Source organism: Triturus cristatus, chromosome 3_1 (genome assembly GCF_964204655.1).
Source record: "Triturus cristatus chromosome 3_1, aTriCri1.1, whole genome shotgun sequence".
In the NCBI taxonomy this organism is placed as follows: domain Eukaryota; kingdom Metazoa; phylum Chordata; class Amphibia; order Caudata; family Salamandridae; genus Triturus; species Triturus cristatus.
In genome coordinates, this window is record NC_140583.1 from 318,084,989 (window position 1) to 318,110,091 (window position 25,103).

A 25,103-nucleotide genomic window follows, 5' to 3' on the forward strand; every position below is an offset into this window, starting at 1 on the left:
GAGAAGAGAACAAAGAGAAAGCAATTAGAGGAGTGAAGGGGTACTAGGGATGAGAGGGTGTCTAGAAAACAACAAATGTGAGAAAAAAGGTGGAAGCGAGAGGAAAACAGGAATGTGATAGAATGCAAGTTCTAGTTGCACTCAAGAGGTAAAACCAAAGGAGATGGAAGTGAGAAATTTAGACTCATAAAGATGCATTTGAGATAAAGGCAAGAAGAGATTAAGAGTTTGACTTAATGTTGAATGGAGTAGAGCACTGTGAAGCATGAAGGTGACGGTAGAAGATAGGTAGGCGAGCATCTGAGCTGTAACGGAGTGAAATTCTCTGAGAGAATGAAAGAGTGAGGTATAGGACACACCGGAATGGGAAACTGGTGCAAAGGGAAGATTTTAAGGTGAAAGGAAACTCAAAAAGATAGATGTGAGGGAAAGAGTGGTGAATGTAAAATAAAAACAGAGGCTTGGGATTATGTGAAAAGGAAAATGGAACAGTAGGTAAGAGGTGCAGGTCAAAGAAAGATAATGAATTGTTGAGAGGAGAAACTGTATAGAAGTGAAAGAGGGCTGGGTTAGGGTACGATAGATGGAAGTTCAGCAGGAGACTGTAAAGAAATGAAAATAAGGACCTTCAAACGGCTAAAAGGCTCCCTAACCTTAGCTCAACGGGGAATGTTTTGCGCTGCCAGAAAACTCAGTTGGTTGACTTGATCACTTCAGTTGTCTATGTCTGTAGCCGGAGGGTCACTGATTTGAATCCTTGTTGGCGCACAGAATAGTGACTTGTATTTAAGCTGTTATGAGGGCACGGCCTGTGACAGAAAGCATAGTATGTATGCAATTAATTTAAATATTGTATTACACACAGTATAAAATAGACTGCACGCAGCATAAGATAAGATAGTTTGTCGCCTGGAGGAGGCCAGTTAGATGATTGTTTGCAACACTCATGTGAGACGCATTAACACACTTGCACAAAACACTGTTGCTGCATAATGTGTATGTAATGCAAAGTCATCTGGTGGAAATACAGAGATGCGGCGCAACGTTAAGTGTTAACCGTCACAAATGTAATTTGAAAATTAATTACAATAAAAGAAAGCAAACAATGCAATGGAATGTTGAAAGATGCTACCTGAGAATCAACCCCTGGGCATTATTGGTTCGTAGGCGGTGAAGCATGTTCTACCACAGTGATGTCGGCCAAGAATGGTCAATGTTTCGAAATAAAGAAATGTGCAGGGCAAATAAATAGATACAAGACAAAGACGACATCAAGCATGTTAAGTGTGATTGTCAGCTGCTAAAATTTAAGTGAAATACATCTAGATTAAAGGAAGTAGATGTACATATGTGAGTCTTGAGCATACCAGGTAGGCTGCATTATGCTAAACTTACATGAGATGCTGTTAGGTGTGTCTATTTAAATATATTGCCAAACTAATACCACACATTATGGCTAAATCAAAGAAGACAATAACAATCAAACTGAAAATTAAGGGATGTAAAGCCAGGGAATCGAACCCTGGATGTACATGATAATCATGGAGATTATGGGATGGGTTGTATTGGGCTATACTACTGTGACCCCCTGTTAGATGTACCCATTAAAATATATTACCAACATAAGTTAAAACAATTTGAGTAAGCTACATCTAAATTATACATTAGAGAAGAAAATTGTACAATCTACATGACTTATATGGGGGTACTGCCAAAGAGATTCAACCCTTGATGTGCATGGACAAGTCACAGATGATACACAGTAAGAGGAGTTCTACTGTACATTGTTGTTTTGAGTAGTTCCAACGTCAGTTGGTAAACAGCAGCCTCAAAGTGCATAGCTGCCAAGCTTTCAGATTGCTAGGTGTGATATATTCTTAATTTTATTGCAATTATGAGTCCGCCGCCACAGACATTTGCACCAGTTTTAGTCTTCTTAGAGTTCCTCATTGCTCAAATGGGTGTAATTACTGATATATATATATATATATGTATATATATATATATTCACTGAAAAAACCATAGGTTTCACACATGTTATAGTTAGCTGGACATTTTACTGATAAAAAACCAATGAAATTCCCCCGTTATAGTTACTGTAGGCAACTATAACTCACGCGACCGCAATCCTCTGCTGATGCTAATACTGTATTTAGACACTTATTTGCCCATATCTTCTTCCATTAAATTTTAGCTATACATATATTACAAATATTTTTTTTTCATAAAGACACATATGTCATCAGCAGAGGATTACGGTCGCGTGAGTTATAGTTGCCTACAGTAACTATAACGGGGGAATTTCATTGGTTTTTTATCAGTAAAATGTCCAGCTAACTATAACATGTGTGAAACCTATGGTTTTTTCAGTGAATTAGCAAGGTTTTTTAAATGCTATTTCCTAACTATAACGTGTGTGAAACCTATGGTTTTTTCAGTGAATTTGTACGGTTTTTTAAATGCTAAGTTACTTTACGCCATTTGTGGCGTGCGCGCCCACTTAACGCAGTTCGTTCCGTGCACGGTTTTTATCAACTTTAATAAGCCCTGTACATTTGGTGGCCTTCGGCCACCAAAAGCACAGGGGGTGAGGTCAATGTGGATAGTGTTTTTTTTATTTCGATTTTATAATTTCATGTTGCCAAAATTACGTTTTTTTTCTCTATTAATAAGCCCTGCACATTTGGTGGCCTGCGGCCACCAAAAGCACAGGGGGTGGGGTAAGTGTGGATAGTGTTTTTTTTATTTTTATTTTTTTACCGTAAGCGTACGGTAAGCTTACGGTAAGCGTACGGTAAGCGTACGGTAAGCGTACCCCGCGAAATTGCCGAAAAAAAAATAAAACCGTTTTTGCTCTTGGGGGATGTTTGGGGACTCCCTCAACATGACTATGTGGGAGGGAGTTGTCAAAACAGCCCCGTAACATGTTTTTGGCCATCATGTTTGATAAACAACACTCAGTGCGAGAGACAAAATGGCGGACGCCGCTTCCTGGTTTCGGCCGATTCGAATGTTTACTAAGATCTAAGAGCCAATCAGAATCGCGCTCGCGCACGCCACCGTAAGCTTACGGTAAGCGTACGGTAAGCGTACGGTAAGCGTACCGTAAGCGGGCTCAGATATATATATTGATTTAAAGGCTATTTTCTCAGAATCTACTGAACAGATTTACACCAAACCTACAAAAGGCACTTCCTTGACCTAGGGACTACCTCTCTGCCAAATTTCTAGTAATTCTGTTCAGCCGTTCGGGCTGTAGCTCGTTCTAAAGGTCCTATGGAAAAATGCATGGGAAAAACGCGTTTTGGGACCCCCCTTTTATCTCAGCCCCCGCTTGACGAATCCCCCCGAGACTTTCAGGGTAGGAGCGGAGCGTAGCGCCCCACCTATTTTGAGAAATTCGCGAGGATTCGTCGACCGGCGCCAAAGTTATTCAAAATAGAATGTTGAGGTTTTCCTATGGAAACGTGGTCCTAACTATAACTACCTACTGGCGACCGCCAGTAGGTAATGTATATATATATATATATATATATATATATATATATATATATATAAATGTTTCCATCGTCTTCATTGCTTGAGTTTTGCTCACAAAAAAGTGTCACTCATAGTCGTTGAAATGTCACTCATAATTAAAATTTTATTATGAAAATGTCACACATAGCAATTTGAAACCTTGGCAGCTATGCTCATAATCGTTGAAATGTCAATCATAATTACACTGAAGTTATGAGAAAATGTCACACATCTGAAACCTTGGCAGCTATGCTGCCACTCTGCCACTCACTAAATATCCCCTCTGAAAACGTTTAGCTCTAACCTCACTCAGCCTCCAGCTGCACTCCACAGTGGTGGCAGCCAGAGCCAGGGTCTCTATGGCAGGGGTTGGTTCACGTCTAGGGATGGAGGACACGAAAGAACCTGGGAGGGCAATGCACAGCAAGACACACTCCGGACAGGGAGGGGACCTCATGGAAGAGGACACGATGCAGGAAGAAAAAAGAACGTGCAATAACATGGTCAGGCTTGTGTCAGAGAGCAGCGGTAGGTAATGGAGGAGTAGAGGCAGGCAAATTGGTAGAGGGACTGTAGATGCACATACTTAGGGGGGCGACCAACAGGCGAGACAGGAAGAGAATGAGGAGGGCCAGTGTGAGGGAGAGAGGCCAGGGAGTGATGAAGAGAATGGGGAGTGTGTGAGGGAGAGAGGCCAGGGAGTGATAAAGAGAATGAGGAGGGTTTCCAGAAAATGGCATTAGCCGCTCGGGCAACCGGAGAGAGGGCTTCATTTTCCTAATGGGCTGGAAGTGCAGCCAATGGTGGGAAGCTGAGAGCCGCCTGTCCTGTGGGCTGAGCCTGTAACCTACCCCCAAGTCTACCCAGGGCACGGGAAGGGAGCCACTGTAGAGAGAGACACGGGCTGGGAGGCAGTGCCAGGGCAGGGCTGCTCTGTGGAGTGCCATGCTGTCAGCTTCAGACATCCATTGTTTGAATGTAAATGGTCGCGGATCTACTAAGCCCCTGGGTCCAAGCTGTTACGTTCTTCCTCAATGTGGAGTGGGATTTTAATGTGTGTAATGGGTATTTATTTTGGAAGTACTGCTCAGATGCTGGAACTACAAGATTTGTCTGTTAACATTATTATACACCCAGTCATTGATCGCTTATGGAATGCTTTCTGAAGCCCATGCCTCTTCTCTGTGGAGAGCCATACTTTCAGCTTCAAAACGTTTAGAGCTGTGCTCACCCATTCTTTGAACGTAAAGGGTTGAGGATCTTTAACACTGCGTGACCATTCAACCCTTACCATACATATCACTATCCCCATCGCACATAAATGTTCATTGTAAAATACTAGCATGCATCGTAGCCAGCAGGATAAACCCTCTGAGGCCCAGTCTGATGCCTCCAGATGAGGCAGCTTAAAAACAGTCACCACCACAGAGCAATGCCACACAACAAACATGCACAAATATTCTTGCCACACATCAGGCCCGGCTCCAGGAATATTTATTTGGGTGGGCCAAGGGTGCATTTGGGTGGGCCACTGCGGGCTCAATTTGTCGCATATATGTCTGGGCAGGCCTGCTTCAGGGCCCTCCTTTATCTCTTCTTAGTCGTATAAGGACCAGTAAAACTCACTCTTTTCCAAATCTCTTTCTAAATATTATCACTCTCAAAAAGTGTTTTTTCCATATAATGTTCCTTTGATGGGAAGAGGAGGTTTCTGAGGTAGGAGTATCAAGCAAGTGATACTACTCTGGCTCCATCTGTTTGAGCCTTCCTGGAGGATCCCTCTTCATTACTACCTCCACCTGACCCCGGACTCGGCAACGCTCTCCCTTACAGGCTTGATTATCCACTACTCCTCTCTCCAGTGCACCTTATCTCACAGCTGACCTTGGGCCCCAGCCCCATATCAGGCACCATCGGGCTCCACTTTGCTTTTTCCCGGTAAAAACATTAGTAAAATCACCTTCAAACTTAAAACATTGAATATAGCAGTAAATATAATTAGCATGCACTTTAAAGTATGTTCCACAGTAGCCCTTATGACCCGACGGCTAATTAAATAAACAAAATCAGAAAGGCCATGACAGGGCCGGCTTTAGCGCTGATGCTTTTTTTTTTTTTGGCGCCACACTAAGAACCTCTTTCTCCGTAAATACCTTTACTACCACCTTCCAACAGTGCCCCATATCCCTCCATGGCCCCCCTAGTGACCTCCTCCTCAGATTCCCTCACTGCCTCACGCCACAAGAGACCCTCATCTCCCCATAGCCCCTCCCCCTCATGACCTCCTCCTTGGACTCTCTCACTGCCACCATCCACCAGTGCCCCTTATCTACCTGTAGCCTCTCCCCCTCATGACCTCATCCTCAGACTCCCTCACTACCACACTCCACCAGTGCTCCTCATCTCACCCTAGCTCCCTTCCACACCATGACCTCTTCCTCGGATTCCCTCACTGTCACCCAGGGCACAAGTCCTAAAAAAAGAAGTGGGGGGACGCTGACGTCACAACAGGAAGTGATGTCACGAAAGGTGGCTTGCACCATCAGACTCATTGCCTCCCTCGCTCACCCCTTAGATGCCATTGCATCAGAGAAGCCAGCATGTGAGCAGTGTTCTGAATGAGCTCCGATCTCGCCCCAGAGAGGCCAAAGAGTAAATGTGTGGCCCCATTTGCTCCAGTAATCGAGCTCCCATTAAAATAAGTGAGGGGACGCCGTCCACCCACCTGGTACCCCGACTCGAGCCCTGCAGTCACTCTCCACCGGTGCCCCTCATCGCTCCACAGCCCCTCCAACTACCTCCTCCTCAGATTCCCTCACTGCCACCCTCCACCAGTGCCCCTCATCGCTCCGTAGCCCCTCTCTCATATGCATTTGTTGTTTAGCGCTACTCATATCAGTGTAGTGTGTCAGCACTTTACACCACGAACACATTATACAGAGACAATGAATCATACAAGTATGTAAATCAGTCTACAGGGAATTTCACATAAGCCAATGAGGATTACAAGGTGTAGGAATCACATGTCATCCATACTGGTGGGCAGTATATTTTGAGAGGGTTTGATCTGGGGAAACACAACCTTGGGATTTAAAAGAGTATTCCATGGGGGTCAGCTTTACTGAAAAAAATGTATCTATGCCCAAACATACTCATTTTAGCAACATTAGAATGATGAAAGACTGAGGAAGTTCTAACTATATCACAAAACAAAAAAACTATACCCTTCATGTTTGTATGCAGCTCTTTGGTGACAGTTCATTGGTCACTGTCCTATGTTAGGATTGTAACTTCTGAACTGCAAGTAACAGGGGGATCTCTGTGACAAAGACAGTAACCCACTGAGCTTCCACACAAAATACAGTTCATCTGCATTTAAAAACTACTAACAGACAAATTATTGCTCTCCAGCGGATCATTAATCACCAGCGTTATTGGGACATTTGTTATTGTCTTATTGTTGTTCTGCATCAGCCATGATAATGATAAAAACTGTTTAAATGAAGTGCACACGAAGTACGTGTCCTGCTGGGCCTGCGCATATTTTTAAAAGAAAAATAAATAGTCACACATTCTCTTACCTACTACTCCATTAGTCAAACTTTCTGTCACAGCCTGATGTGATAAGCAGCTGCAGGGGTCAGGAAAGGTGATTAAGGAATAAACAAACTTCTTTTCTCCTGCGCTGCATAGAAAAAGAAATACCCACGCAGCAGACTGACTGCCCCAGGCCACAATTGGGTCCTCACGAGAGTGCGTAGTGGTGAAGCGCGTGACGCGTCACCGCTACATTCTCATCGCGAGGGCCGGGCAAAAATGTAGCCCAGGGCCGTCATTGGTAGCGCTGGCGCGCGCTCTCCAAGATTGACGGCCCTGGAGCATGCTGGGATGGGACCAACAACAGTCAACTACGTATACGCGGCCAGATTAAGTTGCAGTCTTCAAGCATTGGCAGTCTTGCAGAACGTCATGGTGTCAATTTTGCAGCAGCAGGCGCTGACGCACTGGCGCACTCAGCACTACAACCAAGTAGGTCAGGTGCGTGCAGTGCGCAGCGCGCTGCTTGCACTTTTAAACTGGGCCGCGCGCGCCGTTGCGGCCGTGGCGGACTTTATAATTTATTTAGTGACACTGTGTCCCTAAATAAATTATAAAGTCCGCCGCAGCCGCAACGGGCCACCAGTGCCGAGCGGCCGCCCTAAATATAGTGCTGCCTGGGGCGGTCCGCCCCAACCGCCCCCTTCCCTACCTACGCGCCTGAGAAGGAGCCATAGACACTTGTGCAGCCCCTTTTATGATACCGCTAACACTGGTGCACTTCTTGCACCAGGACCATCTTCAGGGGGCATTTTGTCAGTGGCCCCTGAGGGAAGCACTCTGCAAGGGTGCAAGGGGTCCCATGGACTCCCCAACCATCTCCTTGCAGGGAGTGGTGCAATCACTCACTGCCCCTGCCTGCAAGGGGATCTCTCTCCCGTCTTCAAAGTGCAAGCGGGTTACTGCTGCACTGTGAAACATGGAGTGGCTTTGAAGCAGCCCCTCGGTATTTTATTGCATGTGCTGCCATTGGGTCAGGGCGAGTTTGTGACTGCCCAGGGGGCATCAAATTAATCGTAATAGGGTGCACTGTTCCTGTTTGCGCACAGCACTCTTGTTGAAAGGTGCGCTGTGGCGCAAACAAAGATAGTGTGCCCTATGGCTAATATGGGCCCTGGTGCATGATGGGAATTGTAGTATTGGATAATTTCAACAAAACAATTATATTAACACAGCCAAATATAAGAATTTCTAAAAGGAAGACGCAACGCTGGAACATGGTGTCCATGGTGACACTGAGTCCTGAGATAATCTTAACTTAATCCGCTTTTGCCCAATGTATCCAATGCGCTATGACCAGGCTAGTCTTAGGGCCAGTAGATTTTGACCATATCAGCCCAATGCTATCTTATCAGCCTTGACTTCTACTAACGCAAGTACTTAATTTGTGCCAGTGGTTTCCAGTGCTCAGCGCGGCACTTAATTGTTAGTACCGGCTCTAGTGACAGTCTGCCACATGGTGGTGCTGTCGTTTCAATTTTGAGATGAGCACAAAAAACGTATTTCTTAAGTCAATATACTTTAAAATTGAATAACACCAGGTTCTCATGCATTATTTTAGTGCTGTGTGGCCTGAAATAGTCTGAATTGTCACACTTGTTGGAGTGCGATGGTTGGGTGTTATGTTGATACTGTCACTGGTAGCCCTGGCATGGTATGGGTGGTGCAGACTGCAGCAACCTTTTGAGATGGGCGCTGGCTCTTAATGTTTTTACATATTAAACACTGACAACTCCCGTATCTAGTTTGATACAGCCTTTCTCACTTGCAAAGCGGTCCATCACAAAGGTCAACACACCACCCTGGGTTTATCTCTGGAAAGTAGGGTATCTGGGAAAACATCCACACAGCAGAGACAAGCGCCATGATAAGATACCCGAGTTCCAAAAGCTACAAGTTCTTTGTGTTCTGGCTCTTTAAATGGTCGCTCCACTTGGAATCGGTTTCCGGTGCAGCTGTGCCGGGTGTGACCTGCTTTATCATTATTATCAGGCTAACTGCCACATTGTTTTACTTGATATTTTTTTTTATCCCTATTTTGTTTCTCTTGGATGTCTATTTCCGTCTGATTATGGTTCATTTGCAGTATGTTTTCTGCATGTGCCAAAATCTAGGACATTTAAAAAAATCTACTAAATGAGGTTGAACCAGGCTTCCAACTTGAACAGCCTACATTTGAACCAGCAAAGGGGAGGGACCAGAGAGTCCGTTGGGATCTACCTTGGATGTGCTTGGGAAGGGTAAGGTGTGCGTGTGGCTAAGATGAGTAAAGAAAACTAGCTCACCAAATTATGAAACCCCAGTAAAGATTTTCTTGCTCCATAAAATGCGCTGTTGGACCTAAAATATTCTGCTGTGCTGACATTATGAAACTGTCAACATCTATTTTACAACTGAGAGAACGCAAGTGCAATTTGAAAAAAACCTTTGTGCATCCCTGTGCGTTCTTCTCTGTCCTCGAAGTGATTTAGGTCTGAACGAAAAATACTCCGCTTCACGCAGATATTAACCTAAAGTTGCCATGTACCTTCCTTATGTCACTTAATGTACATGTCTTACGAAATGTTAAACAATCAAAGGGGCAATACCATGAAAGGACCACTCCTCCCCATCTATCAAAGCATTGCACCGAGAGATTTTTTTGCAACCTTTCCTATTGCAGACAGAAAACTTCACGGCTTTGCGTAGTTTAACATTGTTTTCGCTTTTTAACATCTTCCTGAAAATCATGACTGTTGCAACAAATTGTGTTGCATGCAACCATATTTAATACCAGCAGAATGGTATCACATAAGATATACTTTGTTGAAAGCAGCATTCTTCGCTCAATGCAGTTGTGCATAAAACGAATCTGTAAAAGGTAAGCTTGGAAAAGAAATAGTTTGCGTACATTTTTCAATTTTTTTTTTTTTTTTTAGAAAATAAAATAATCAATACGCCTTGCAGAAACAAACCCCCCAACAACAAACCCAAAATCCCAACTATCCCCCCCACCCTGCACCCCTGCTGCAGCTTACAAAGCCCCCCCAACTTGCAGTGTGCCTGTCGCCCTACCAACCCCAAAATCTACAAAAAGTACCCTAAGGGAGGAAAGAGCTCCCCTCGTCCTCCCACAACCCTCCGTATTTACTGCATTCTGTTCAAGTCATTAACTAGAGTCAAATCGAGTCAGTCCGGTTCCGAAGACATCAACCTTGTTCATCCCGGCCACTGTCCCCGTCTGCGGCAGTGTCCTCTCCCGTCCGTCGTCGGGGCAGAGCGTCCAGCCATTCATCGGCCATGACAGGCGACTCAAAAAAGAATGTTCGGTCTTCGTACACCACACGTAGTCTGGCAGGGAAGAGCATGGCATATTTCAGTTCCCTCTCCCGAAGCCGCCTCTTCACCCCCAGGAAGCCCTGCCTCTGCCTCTGCACCTGCTGGGTGAAGTCAGGATAGAAATTCACCGAAGCGTTCTGGAAGGGGACCAGGCCCGTCACCCTCGATGCTTGCAGGATAGCGTCCCGATCTCGAAAATGAAAGAGCCGGGCGACAATCGGTCTCGGTGGGGCTCCCACCTTGGGCCTACCACCCGGCACTCTATGGGCCCTCTCAACTGCGAAAAACTTTCCAAGACCCTTAGGCTGCAGATGGTTAAGCACCAAGTCCTCCACTAGCAGGTCTACAGAAGTCTCGTCCGAGGACTCCGGGACCCCGATAACGCGCACGTTGTTGCGCCTCTCAAAGTCCTCCAGCCGACGGGCGGCGAGATCACTCTCGGTCCGCAACTTACGGACCTCGGTCTGTAGTTCCGAGACATCATCAGCGAGGCCCGTGGTCTTGAGGTCCAGGGTTTTAACTCGTTCGTTCGTTTTGCCCAAATCCGCGCGGATCAGATTAACGTCCACCAAGATGGCATCCACTTTGTGCGCCAGGGCATCAAACTGTCTCCCAATCGAAGTCTGCAGCCCTTCGAGCGCGCCCATGACATCCTGGAGCGAGAGCTCCGGGGCCAAGGGTGAGGCAGTCTTCTGTGCATCCGGCGACTGGCTCGGTCCACCCGGTGACCCCTTCTGCTGGGCGTAGCGGTCCATATTATTGGCCTGAGTATAGGCTCCCCGCCTGGTGGCCTTAGGCTTCAGCCGATCCACCTCTGCTTTGCTCGACATGGTTGGCTCAAGCAGGTCGGTTCAAACAGGACGACCCTCTTCCAGCAAAAGGAGGCAGGAGTGCGCAGTCCTGCGATGGGCCGCCAGAGTAGCGTGCAGAGCGTCCAAATGATAATAAAGCAGCCGAGAGCACTCCCTGGGCAGGGCCAACAATGGGCGAGAAAGTGAAAGTGAAAGGATGGGGACCTCCGTCCGGTAGTTCACACCTCGCCTGGCCGCTGTTGTTCAATTAGAGGTCGGGCATCCTGCCAACTCCAGCCCCTGGCATCCCTGGGAGATAGGCCTCAATCTTCCGCCATGCATAACTCCGGTTCCCGGTGGGCGATCCGACCGCGGGTAGCATCAATCGCCTGACAAGTCATCTGCACGATGCCATGCATGCAAACAGGATTAGAGACAGGATAGTCGACGGAGGGCACGAGGGTCTCGGGAGCTCAAAGCTCACGCGGCCATCTTGGTCAAGCGCTAGGCTCCTCCCTCCATTTTTCAATTTTTGATGATTCGAGTAGAATGAAAATACTCTCACTGCGAAATAAAAACAACCTTACTATGTGATGAAAATATTTGCGTAGAAAAAGCAAACTGCGGAATTTTGCAGCCTACACAAAAGGCAAAAAAAATGTATTTTTGAAAATGTTACTAGTAAAAAAAACTAGTGCTCTCCTAATAGTAAACCCACTGGTGGTCTAAAACAACCCCCATCGCCTCTCCTTAAGAGAATGGAAAAGTAATTATAGGCATGTCTGCATCGAGGACCTACATCTCTTTCTAGCAACATGTATGTAATTCCTTGTTTATCCGTCGATGCGACTATGGAGTAGTTAGGCCTGAAAGTAACATTTACTTTCTGGATGAGTTTACATGGTACCATTAGCTAGTGCCCACCCTTCACAACACCCTGGGAAGCAGAGTGACGCTGCAGTTGTGTTGAATTCTCCTAGAAGTCCGCCTTTTAGGTCGAGCCTAGCGCAGCGCGCATGCGCTGCCCCGCAAGGATTCTTGTCTCTACTCTGTGTGGGTGTGAGTCTTCCCACGCATTTGGTTGGCTTTTGCGTGAGTCTTTTTCGAATCGAAGCCTGCAAATGGCTAAAGGTGGGTGCATGTCCCACCTCTTCTAAAATGTTCACTCCCACGGGGTTTTGACGCGGGAGCGAACAGCGGCGTGCAGGGCGGAAGCTGCAGTGCCTCCATGACTCCTCTGCACCACTCGCCCTTGTTTTAACTTTGTAACAGAACAGATGGACTGTGCAATTTTTTTATCCCCCCTATAAATGGTCAGGTGCGTGGATAAATATAGCAACAGGTGCAGTGGCACCCAGTCACCGCAGAACCCTAGAAACACCAACTAAAGGTTCTCGTTTGTTAGCTGATTTGGGATAGGTGGGACCTTTTGACTGCTCGTCTTAGGGCCTGTGATGTCTTTGCGAAGGTACATTTAAATGGAATAGCAGAATTTTTTTTTTTAATTTCAGTGATCCTAGCATGCTTTAAACCCAAAACAAGCATAGACACACGCAAACACATGCTGAGCCCTATACAAAGCAGCACCAACATTACGATTTTCCATCAGACACACTTACCCACTTCCAAGCCCACGAGGGGAAGCAGAACACAGTTGGGTACACTGCAGAATAAAGGCTTGTAATTAATTATTCCCTTCAAGAACACAGACATCATCATCGAGAAAGTCCAGGTTATGTTATGTTAATTATATTTATAGAGCGCACGGTTACCCAAGGGTGTCCTGGCGCTGGTAGCTCAACTCTTCTGAGAACAGGGTTGCAAGGAAAGTGTAGCTGGAGGATACTATAAGTTAAAAAGACAAGTATTAAGTTCCTTCCTGAATGTGAGGAGGTCAGTGGAGTTCCTCAAACTCCAGGGGAGGGGATTCCACGCTTTGGCCGCACCTGTGATGACATTTCTCCCCCCCCTCCACAAAGCTTTCTTCGTGGGTGGTACGCTAGTTTGGCTCCTAGTGACCGCAAGTTTCTTTTGGGAGTGTACCATTGAAACTGGTGAATCAAGAATTCAGGACCCTGGCCATGTAGCGTCTTGAAGACAATTCATAGTGACTTAAAGTGCACCCGTTTCCTGATGGGTAGCCAATGTAATCTTTTGATTTCCTGGCTATAGATTCAAATTTGGGGGTATCTGTCACAAGTCTTGCTGCCGCATTTTGCAGGATCTGCAATTTATTTAAGTGCCGCTCTTGGATATTCAAGTAGAGCCCATTGCAATAATCCAGCCATGATAAAATAAGGGATGAGACAACCATTCGTAAACTGTCTTCTGGCAGGAAAGGTTTGACCTTTTTAAGCAGTTTAAGGGAGTGAAAGGTGGCTGAGGTCGTGGGGTTTATCTGGTCCTCAAAGGTCAGTCTATCTTCCACCATAACACCCACATTTTTTGCTTTCCTCGTAGGTTTAGGGAGGGTGCCCAGATCTGATGGTCCAGAAGTTGGCCTTATTTCTGAACATGGGGATCTCAGTTTTGCCTGAGTTTAATTTTAGGCAATTCTGTGTCATCCAGGTTTTGACTGCTCCCATACAGTCATGGAACTTCTTACTCATTCCTACTTCTTGTCCCGGTAGCAGTGACACTACAGTTTGTGTGTCATTAGCATATGAGGTAAGACTGAAACCGTAGGATCTGATCAGAGGGGCCAAAGGTGCCACATAAACATTAAAGCGGGTAGGGCAAAGGAATGATCCCTGTGGCACTCCACATGGTAAGGAAATAGATTTAGAGTAGAACTTCACTAAGGACACTATTTGTTTTCTGTCAGTTAAAAACTTTTTTTAACAGCCTTGCATTTGACTCCATACTCCGAGAAACGGACGATCAGGAGATCGTGATGGACCATGTCGAAGGCCGCGGATAGGTCCAACATAATGATGGCAGCCTCACCTCCTTGGTCCAGGGCTTTCCTAATGTCTTCCGTTAATTTTATCAGGGCAGCCTAAGTACTATGCCCTTCTCTAAAACCATACTGTGTGGGATCCAGTAGCTTATACTCGTAGAGAAAGGCACTCCGCTGAAAGTTTATTTCTTTCTCAACCACTTTAGCTGGCAATGGGAGGTGAGAAATAGGCCTATAGTTATTTAGATCCATCGGATCCAGGTTGTTTTTTTTCAGTAGTGGGAGTATTGAGGCCATCTTCCAGGAGCTATGGAAGTCTCCTCATTCAAACATAGCATTGAATACTGATGTAAGTGTGGTGGCAATAGGTCCCAGGGCTAGGTTGGACACCGACACGGCTCAGGGTCGTAAGGAGAACCCGACTTGTTTGAGCCCAGAAGCATCTTTGTATCGTTCATACAGAGTGGGGCAAATTTCTCAAGTATGGGACAGGCCCCTATGGCTTGCTTAGCTTCGGTCATCGGATTTCCTATACCTCCTTGTGGGAGTTGGTTGAAGGCTGAGAAAATAGCTTCCACCTTGTTCTGGGAGAACCTAGCAATTCTTCACTCAATTCTTGACTTGATTGGACACTAGGTAGGCTTGGGGTAGCCAGTCTAGATACCGTTTTATAAAGTTCTTTAGAGGAATTTTTTGTTACGTTGATTTGATGAACAAAGAACAGCTTTTTGTGTTAAATACAGCTTGTTTATAAACAGTGAGGCTTTGTTTAGGCTTCTCTCCCAGCTGCAGTGTAATTTTTCCGCCAGTTGCGTGCTTGCCGTTTACAAGTTAGTTTCTGATTTCTGAGATCCTCTGAGTACCAGGGTGCAGTTATAAAAGCTTGTTTGGGGTGCACGAGTTTAGCCGGGGCTAACTTTTTGCAGGCTGACTCAACCCATTCAGTATACCATCTGGCCATGGCCGCAATGTGGTACTAAGCAGTTCATGTAGTTCCGCTGAGCTTCCCAGAGCTCCTGGTCATCAAAACCCACCACATCTATTGTCAAAGAACACGACAAAAAGAGCTACTCCTTGTAAGCTGTGCCTAAATGCTCAAGGTGAACGTGTGGCCGTAACCACGCTCTAATGTTGCTGGTGGGTTGCGCGTGATTATGCGGTCAACATTGCATTAACACTGCTAATTGGCTGTTTTGCACCTCGATCACAAAGCCTTTTCCTTCCTTGCTTTTTATCCATCATTGTTTTGCACTCTGGGACTTATATTTTCTATGTTGCTATTCCAGAGACACACCATACGTTTCAATCCTTAGGTGTGTGAGCTCACTTATAGGAACCAGTCGCACTCTGTGATTGGTTTATTTCCCAGTTGAAACGGTTCTTACTTGTGGGTATCCACCCTTAGCTAAAGTATCATCCTGGCATGTAAGTGTTACTTGGCTGCTCAGTGTCCCTAGGAACGAGGATATATCCCCCCCCCCTTATCCAGGCCTTTTTTTCCATTCAACATTGATTTGAATTCTGGGTACTGGAGTTTCAGATACACCCCTTTGACCTCCTACAACAGGGGTCTCCAACCTTTTCTGTAGTGAGAGCTAATTCTGCTCAAGGAAAGTCCTGCTGAGCTACTAGCATATTTTATCACTGTAAAATGCTGATGATATGTATTAACATTACACTATGACCACCCTAAGCACAATTATCAGTAGTAACCACCCAAACATTCCCGGTGAAGTTATCAGCAGAATACTAGAAAACATTTATCAATTTTAAATGTTTGTAATCAAGTAAAATTCAAATCATCACATGCTGTGTGCCACAAAGGGTATTACCACAGAGTAAGTCTCCCCAACTCAAATTGAATTACCATTGAGCTAACAACTTTAAATGTGTTTAGAATTGCAATACTTTGTCTTCATTAGCATATTAGATTTTGAAAATACACATGTTTCTATCAAAATCACTTCCAACTTTGAGCAATCAAACTCAATTTTCCAGAAGAAAAACCTTTTCTGAAAAAGCATAATTATTTTCAAAAATCAATTCAGTTTTCATTGTTAGAAAATACACAGTCCCTAAACATCAGCGTTCTGTTTTCATTGAGTACCGCCATGTAAAAATGCCTCTCATGGACAAATTATGCTTCAAATACCCAGGTATTGTAATCATAGGCCATGCTTGCTCACCATAACACTAAGATTGCCCCTGTTATGCTAATAATGCCCACCATTAAACCAGGGCTACCACTGTGCACAGTTGGATGCCCAACATATATCAGTTATGGCCATTATTATGAGAGAAGCGGTTGCCACTCTGTCAGGAATGGCTAAAAGCAGGCCAGTCATGCTCTTAATATGTCAGTGATGGCAGCAAGTATGTAATTACTAGACTTGTATGCCCAAAATAGTCAAGGACGAAAATATTATGGCTATGGCACAATTATACCATGAACTGGTGCAATCGTGTCAGAGATAATACTCTTATGATGGGGACCAGCATACATATTTGGCAGTCCTTGACACTGAGTAGCTTTAAGGAATCAACACTGTTTATTAGGGAAGGACACAATGTCACGCACCCACACAAAAAATGAATGTGATGCTTTTAATTTTCTCTACCCTGGATGCATACTCTCTTCTCCTCAGCTCTTTGGTTGATCATGCTCCCAACTAACACATTTTCACTCTAGTTCTTGCAGTCACACCCTTCGGTGGGTCAGCCCTGGTTACTGCTGCTACTATTCTTTGATGTCACACACAGTGCGACTGATAGAGCAGGGCATATAACATGGCCAATCTCCTTCTTAGGTAGATTTAAAGTGGATAAAGATGGTTCATATGGCAGACCCATAGGCCAATGACGCAGCTTCCACATGCTTCAACACCCTCCGCATACTCCGCAAGACCTTCAAATGGACTTTCCCCCCCCCCCCAAAATCCAGGAAGGCCGTCACCCTTGCACTCATCACCAGCAGGCTGGACTACGGGAACACCCTCTATGCCGGAATCAACAAATCTCTACTCCACAAACTTCAGTCTGTCCAGAACGCCGCAGCCAGACTCATTCTCCGCATCCCATGACAAGACCACATCAACCAGCAAATACGAGACCTCCACTGGCTCCCCGTTGAAAAAAGAGTGAACTTCAAGCTGCTCACACACACCTACAAAGCCCTTCATCACACCGGACCCCAATACCTCAACAAAAGAATCTCCTTCTACACCCCTAAATGAAACCTCCGCTCCGCTGATCAGGCCTTGGCCAAAATCTCCTGCATCCACAGAACCAAAACAGGAAGCAGACCCTTCTCCTACATCGCTGCCAAGACCTGGAACTAACTTCCCCTCAGCATCAGATGAAGCCCCACACTGAAAGCATTCAGGAAGAGCCTCAAGACCTGGCTTTTCAAATGACTGGAGATGCCCAAATCCCCCCCACCCCACCCCCACCAGCCCCCAGCGCCTTGAGACCCTCACGGGTGAGTTGTGCGCTCTATAAATCCCTGATTGATAGGCCACCACAGTGTGTATTTGAATGTTATCAACAGGCCCTGCCATTGGTTTGGCTGTCTGTAACTCTTAAGGGTAGTGAAATGAGCATTGCTGCCTTCTTTAATATAGACAGAATCTCTGAGATTGGCTTGGTTTAGCTTCACCTCTGAGAGCTACTTCGAGGGTGCTGGTGAGCTACCAGTAGCTCCCGAGCTACTGGTTGGAGACCCCTGTCCTACAATATAAGTGTTCTTGGCTTAGAAGCCTGTACTAGCTGCAGGCGTCACACTAACATAGAATCACATGGAAGCCATTAGATAAATGGAGGATACATCATTGTCACTGCAATATGGGGCCATTATGTGATGGAAAAAAAGGTTCTGATGATAAAATAAACCACATGGCACAGGGCAAATTGGATTGTAAATTTCACAGGAACCCAAAGAAGCTTCGTTTGACTATAGTTGACATGATACCAGTTATGGGTTTATTAAATATTACATATTTATTTTGATGCAGTTTGCAATGAAACAAAACATATTTCTTGAAAACAGGGAAACACTGAACCATGCTGTTCAGTTGTCTGCAATAAAAGAACATGTATAGTTATGTTACTCAGTAAGGGTGTGCTACAGACAAAATGCTCTAGTATAGTAAGAACATGTGATGTTTACCTATGCACTGTAGTTTTACATGTCTACATTTATTGGGACTGTTTTGACTGCACAGCTGTCTGCAGCAAATATTGTTGACATTGTTATAAAATATGTATTGAGTGCACATTGGCTCCATCCTAAAGAGTGTACCCTGTCACCTCATGTTATTGCCTATTTGATGTACCATTTCACCTTCCAGGGTGTGGTTCTATTGCATGGAGGGCTAGTTTAGATCTGAAATCAGCATGCTGCTTGACAAATCAAAATCTGTACCTACTATAGACATTCTACACAGAAAAACAATCATTGTCACTGCTTTCTTCCCAGCATTGGCAAAGTCAGTAGCGCCGGCTTCAATGTGATAAACAGCATTTGTGCATGCAGTGCATGTAAGCGTTATTTGTGAATGCCTATGTTTACATGCGTTGGCTAAATAAAGCCAGACATTTTGGTTCTGCTAATGCTTTTATGGTAGTATGGTAAAAAAATATTTTGCATGTTTTATTGGGCTACATTTATTTTGACTGGCACAGCATGCAATGCCAGTGATGATAATGTGGGCGTTTTTTATCTAGATTTATTTTATTCACGCTCCAAATAACATTGAGAATTAGTGATTTTTATGTTGAATGTACACAATTGAATAATATGTATGGAGTTGAAACAAGTTTAACACAAGGTATAGACGTATGTTTCTTAACATGGTTTGGTTACGTCACATTTTAGTGAAACTGGCATCTTAGATAAAAATGGATGCTGTTTTTCTGTCTGTGTCTTTGCTCCTCCATTCACCCTTCCCACCAGGTCCCCCTGAGTGTCCTCTCTTCCCACAGGCTCTACAAAAGCAAAGACAACTGATGTGATGTGTTTTTGATCAATAACAATACACAGGTTTAATAAGATGACGCTTCTAGTGTACTAGGAAGAAGACAACATTCTTGTTTTTTCCCCTATTTTTCTGTAGTAGAGTTCATTTTCCCACATGCATGACTAGCCTTTGTTATATGTTGGAAGTTGTGTTCAAAGCTTCTTCGGAATTCCACGAGTTGCGCTGCACCCACTTGACACCTGAGCGACTCCATAGATTTAATATAGCCCGATCTCCCGCCCGTCCCCCATGTGGATGGAGCCAGCAACGCCTTGAGGCTGTGCTAAACTGAGGCCTTACTGGGACAGGACACTGCATGAACTGCGGGAGGTCACGCGGGTTCAGATCAAGGCCTCAGTCAAGCACTGCTTGTAGGGAGTGCTGCCGACTCCAAACAAGCATTTGCAATGCAATAGGTCTCTAAAGTGAGGACTTACTGGGACAGGACACTGCACGAACTGCGGGAGGTCACGCGGGTTCAGCTCAAGGCCTCAGTCAAGCACTGCTTGTAGGGAGTGCTGCCGACTCCAAACAAGCATTTGCAATGCAATAGGTCTCTAAAGTGAGGACTTACTGGGACAGGACACTGCATGAACTGCGGGAGGTCACGCGGGTTCAGCTCAAGGCCTCAGTCAAGCACTGCTTGTAGGGAGTGCTGCTGACTCCAAACAAGCATTTGCAATGCAATAGGTCTCTAAAGTGAGGACTTACTGGGACAGGACACTGCACGAACTGCGGGAGGTCACACAGGTTCAGATCAAGGCCTCAGTCAAGCACTGCTTGTAGGGAGTGCTGCCGACTCCAAACAAGCATTTGCAATGCAATAGGTCTCTAAAGTGAGGACTTACTGGGACAGGACACTGCACGAACTGCGGGAGGTCACGCGGGTTCAGATCAAGGCCTCAGTCAAGCACTGCTTGTAGGGAGTGCTGCCGACTCCAAACAAGCATTTGCAATGCAATAGGTCTCTAAAGTGAGGACTTACTGGGACAGGACACTGCACGAACTGCGGGAGGTCACACAGGTTCAGATCAAGGCCTCAGTCAAGCACTGCTTGTAGGGAGTGCTGCCGACTCCAAACAAGCATTTGCAATGCAATAGGTCTCTAAAGTGAGGACTTACTGGGACAGGACACTGCATGAACTGCGGGAGGTCACGCGGGTTCAGCTCAAGGCCTCAGTCAAGCACTGCTTGTAGGGAGTGCTGCTGACTCCAAACAAGCATTTGCAATGCAATAGGTCTCTAAAGTGAGGACTTACTGGGACAGGACACTGCACGAACTGCGGGAGGTCACACAGGTTCAGATCAAGGCCTCAGTCAAGCACTGCTTGTAGGGAGTGCTGCCGACTCCAAACAAGCATTTGCAATGCAATAGGTCTCTAAAGTGAGGACTTACTGGGACAGGACACTGCACGAACTGCGGGAGGTCACGCGGGTTCAGATCAAGGCCTCAGTCAAGCACTGCTTGTAGGGAGTGCTGCCGACTCCAAACAAGCATTTGCAATGCAATAGGTCTCTAAAGTGAGGACTTACTGGGACAGGACACTGCATGAACTGCGGGAGGTCACGCGGGTTCAGCTCAAGGCCTCAGTCAAGCACTGCTTGTAGGGAGTGCTGCCGACTCCAAACAAGCATTTGCAATGCAATAGGTCTCTAAAGTGAGGACTTACTGGGACAGGACACTGCACGAACTGCGGGAGGTCACGCGGGTTCAGATCAAGGCCTCAGTCAAGTACTGCTTGTAGGGAGTGCTGCCGACTCCAAACAAGCATTTGCAATGCAATAGGTCTCTAAACTGAGGCCTTACTGGGACAGGACACTGCATGAACTGCGGGAGGTCACGCGGGTTCAGATCAAGGCCTCAGTCAAGCACTGCTTGTAGGGAGTGCTGCCGACTCCAAACAAGCATTTGCAATGCAATAGGTCTCTAAACTGAGGCCTTACTGGGACAGGACACTGCACGAACTGCGGGAGGTCACGCGGGTTCAGATCAAGGCCTCAGTCAAGCACTGCTTGTAGGGAGTGCTGCTGACTCCAAACAAGCATTTGCAATGCAATAGGTCTCTAAAGTGAGGACTTACTGGGACAGGACACTGCACGAACTGCGGGAGGTCACGCGGGTTCAGATCAAGGCCTCAGTCAAGCACTGCTTGTAGGGAGTGCTGCCGACTCCAAACAAGCATTTGCAATGCAATAGGTCTCTAAAGTGAGGACTTACTGGGACAGGACACTGCACGAACTGCGGGAGGTCACACAGGTTCAGATCAAGGCCTCAGTCAAGCACTGCTTGTAGGGAGTGCTGCTGACTCCAAACAAGCATTTGCAATGCAATAGGTCTCTAAAGTGAGGACTTACTGGGACAGGACACTGCACGAACTGCGGGAGGTCACGCGGGTTCAGCTCAAGGCCTCAGTCAAGCACTGCTTGTAGGGAGTGCTGCCGACTCCAAACAAGCATTTGCAATGCAATAGGTCTCTAAAGTGAGGACTTACTGGGACAGGACACTGCACGAACTGCGGGAGGTCACGCAGGTTCAGATCAAGGCCTCAGTCAAGCACTGCTTGTAGGGAGTGCTGCTGACTCCAAACAAGCATTTGCAATGCAATAGGTCTCACATTTGCGACATTTTAAGCTATTTGCATTGTAAATGACAATGCCTTTTATTTATCTGTTTACAAAACCAACACATAGATAAAATGTTTGTCATTAACAATGCCAATAGCTCAAACTCTCGCAAATGCAAGATCTATTGCATTGAAAATGCTTGTTTCTATTCTGATCTGTCAGTTGTTTTGAAAAGTTAGGTAGCCCATCTCCCTCCTGGTGGGTGATTAAAGAGGCCAGTATGTTGGCATTCGAAATACAGAATTGGATAAATCTCCTGAAAATACTTTTTGTGCCACACACTGCTGCTCTGCGTGATTGAAGAGTCTTTACTCTATGCTGCCAAGGTAACAGGACAAGGCACAGTGCCCAAACCTTAGCATGGCTGAAAGAGCAGGGTTCATAGGCACTGAGCCCTCTGTTTGATGGAGGGGAGTACAGAATCAAATACTGGAAAAAGGTAAATTGGAAAAACCTTAATATTGTGCCATCGTCAAAAGGGGTGGCACAACTCAGACACTGAAACATTGTGTTTATGAAAGTTCGCATCTAAAGGAGCCCCCCAGGCCTGAAAAATGCAGTTTTCGTTATACAGTCTTCTTTACTAACAATCGCCAACAATAGATTGGTTTGGTGACGCCTCCTTGGGCGTGAGACCTCATGTCACTTCATCCATCGAATGGGTTCAAGCCAAAGCTTACACTTTCTGTATCCTCAGCCATATTGTCCAACTAATGACAACATGTCTCGAACAGTCAATACATCTTGATTTATATATCATCTTCTTTACCAATACAATTAAATAAGCTCATTGTCCTTGACCTCCCAGTCACCCCATGACTCTAGGCCCTCTTGCTCATGGTAAACCTCCACTGTTTGTCCACATCACAGTCCCTATTTTGAACCCGAGTCACCCAATGCCATCTGATCTACTCGAGGGCAAGACTGTCCCTATCCTCTTCCGGATCTCATTGCAAATAACTGCAGACTTTTAAAAAATAGCACAAAAACCCTACAGCCAAGCTTCAAAGGCACCTCTTGCAATGTAAATGTAAATTTGATACTTGTATAGCACACTACTCACCCGCAAGGGTCTCAAGGCGCTTGTACGAATACCGCTGTGGAACCCATCCTGGCTATCCCTGTGAGGCGTCCACTCCTGGGCACCCCCAAGGTGGAGGCCAGGCATCCTTAGCGTTGTGGGGGCTGTTGTGGAGATTAAGCAAGCTATTGCCCAGAGTTGCAGAGTGGGACTCCATGATTGGGATAGGTACCGAGGCGAGAATTATCAGGTCCGTGGAATTTTTGAGCCCAAGACCCGCCGAGGCGGGGAATTGAACCCTGGTCCCGGGCTAGACCTCTGCATCAGGGTCTGCCGCTCTAATCATTGAGCCACCCAAGTGGTAGTCAACTACAGGTGCATCAATGTAACATGTTCTATTCTGCCTGTCCTTCCCACGTCAAAAGACTGTAACCTGGGTGATGCAAAGGCTAACAAATCGGAATGAGCATGTTTAGGAGCGGGCGGGGTGATGCTCTACTTGCTGATGTGACTGATGAAGTGTCTAGGCGAGCTCTCTGTTGCTTGTATGCACAGCACCTGCATGACGACCAAGTGCCAAGCCAACAAGCATCCCTGGGGCAGCAACCACTAACAGCTGAGGCACCCAAAGGCATGACCTTGTGCCACTTTACATTAAAGAGCCTTCCTCCAGTGAGTGAAAGCTCAGGCTCACCCAAACCTCAAGTCAGTGTTGGTCATGTTAGCATTATTGAAAGAGATCTCAGCACAACTGACCACTGGGAAGAAGAAAGTGTATTGTACATGTTACCTACTTGAGACCGTCATGGGGAAGTTGTTGCGCTTTATAAGTCCTTGATTGATTGATTGATTGACATACTGTGCCAAGTAAGCTATCACTCAGCAGCCGGTGTGGCCAAGATGGAGCCTGAGAGATCACTTGCTACATCCATTCCTCAGAAACACCACCAGAACTTGAGCGTAGACTTACCTGTCTGCTCCTTATTTCTCTACAAGGCTCCCTCTTTCCATGGTTCCACTCCATCCTGATAAGATGAAGGAATTTTATGTCACTCACAAATCATGCCATGGGTGACAAAACTGCAAACACTCCAGAATCCACACTGTCTTTAAACCTTACATGGAGCACTAAAGCTTCAAAAGAATTAACAGGAACATCTAGACCAGCGGTTCTTAACCTGGAGTATATGGACCACCTGGAGGTCCGCAACACCTACTCAGAGGACCTACAAATTTTTGGAAAATTAAATATTTTTAACATGTTAGTAAATTGTTTTGCAGAAAAGCGAAGATGAACATTGAAAAACACAAAAAGCTCTTTTATTGTGAAACCAGAAATGAAATTGGTATCCTTATCTTGAGTCATTTCAATAAAGCAAGTAGATAAACACAATTGAGTATAACCTCAAATGAAGCACTGGTATGCCTAATAAAAAGAGTAAAAATGACAGTGAGATGCTAGAGTTCCGTATATCACTTTGTATTTTAGAAATAAAACGCATTTTAAAAACTCCATCCCTCCCATTAATACAAGAAAAATCTTTTTGCATTTTATTGTTGTGAATTAAAATATATCGAATTTTATGTAAATGACGCATACTTGTTTCCATATTTTTGTATATTGCTTTGAGTTTCAAGTCATAGAAATTGCTTAGACAGGGGTCTCCGGTTTCCAGTAATGATACATTGGGGCTCTAAAGGTGAAGGACTGCTGACCTACATATTCAGACTTTCAGTAAGAAACTGGACCCAACACTGCTCATATCCATCACAGGTCAGGGACATCAGATAGTAGGGTTCACCGCCCCTGCCACTGCATTAGATGATGCTGATTATGGGAAGAATTGTACAAAGGAGGCAGCTTTATGGATATCTCTGTGCACAAGAGAACTCTAGCACTTTCTTCCTCTCTCTTCTTTTGCAGATGCTCAAGGCTACGTGACCTGGGAGGTCCAGCGCTATGATGGCTGGTACAATAACCTCGCGCATAACAGCAGAGGAGCTGCAGGTGGGTCCAGATGTTTTCAAAAAAATAACAAATGCAAAAAAAATATTCTGCCTGTGTAACCTACCTTGACTTTTAAAACAAAAAGGTTCGTAGGTGGTGTTTGTATGTACTTTTACCAGTAACATTATGTTTGCATGGGGCAGATGTGGGCCTAGAAATGCTGGCTCAGATTTGGCTTTTCAGAGAAGGCACTTCTGGATAAGATATGTTAGTGACTCCTATGTACATATGTACTTATAACAATGTGGTAAGGAGTTTTATTGTTTGTGGCTATTGCATAGATTCCTAAAAGACATATTACAAGACTGTA

General features: G+C 45.5%; 1 protein-coding gene across 3 annotated transcripts in view; it reads left to right on the forward strand.

Annotated features, from left to right (window-relative positions):
• Positions 1 to 25,103, forward strand: part of LOC146860186 (dual oxidase 1-like) — a 1,129,619-nt gene that overhangs the window by 530,522 nt on the left and 573,994 nt on the right. For all 3 annotated transcript variants that reach the window (XM_085644023.1, XM_085644022.1, XM_085644024.1), the window contains one exon: positions 24,710 to 24,793. In XM_085644023.1, the coding sequence (XP_085500149.1) occupies positions 24,710 to 24,793 (84 nt within the window). The remainder of the gene's footprint in view (positions 1 to 24,709; positions 24,794 to 25,103) is intronic.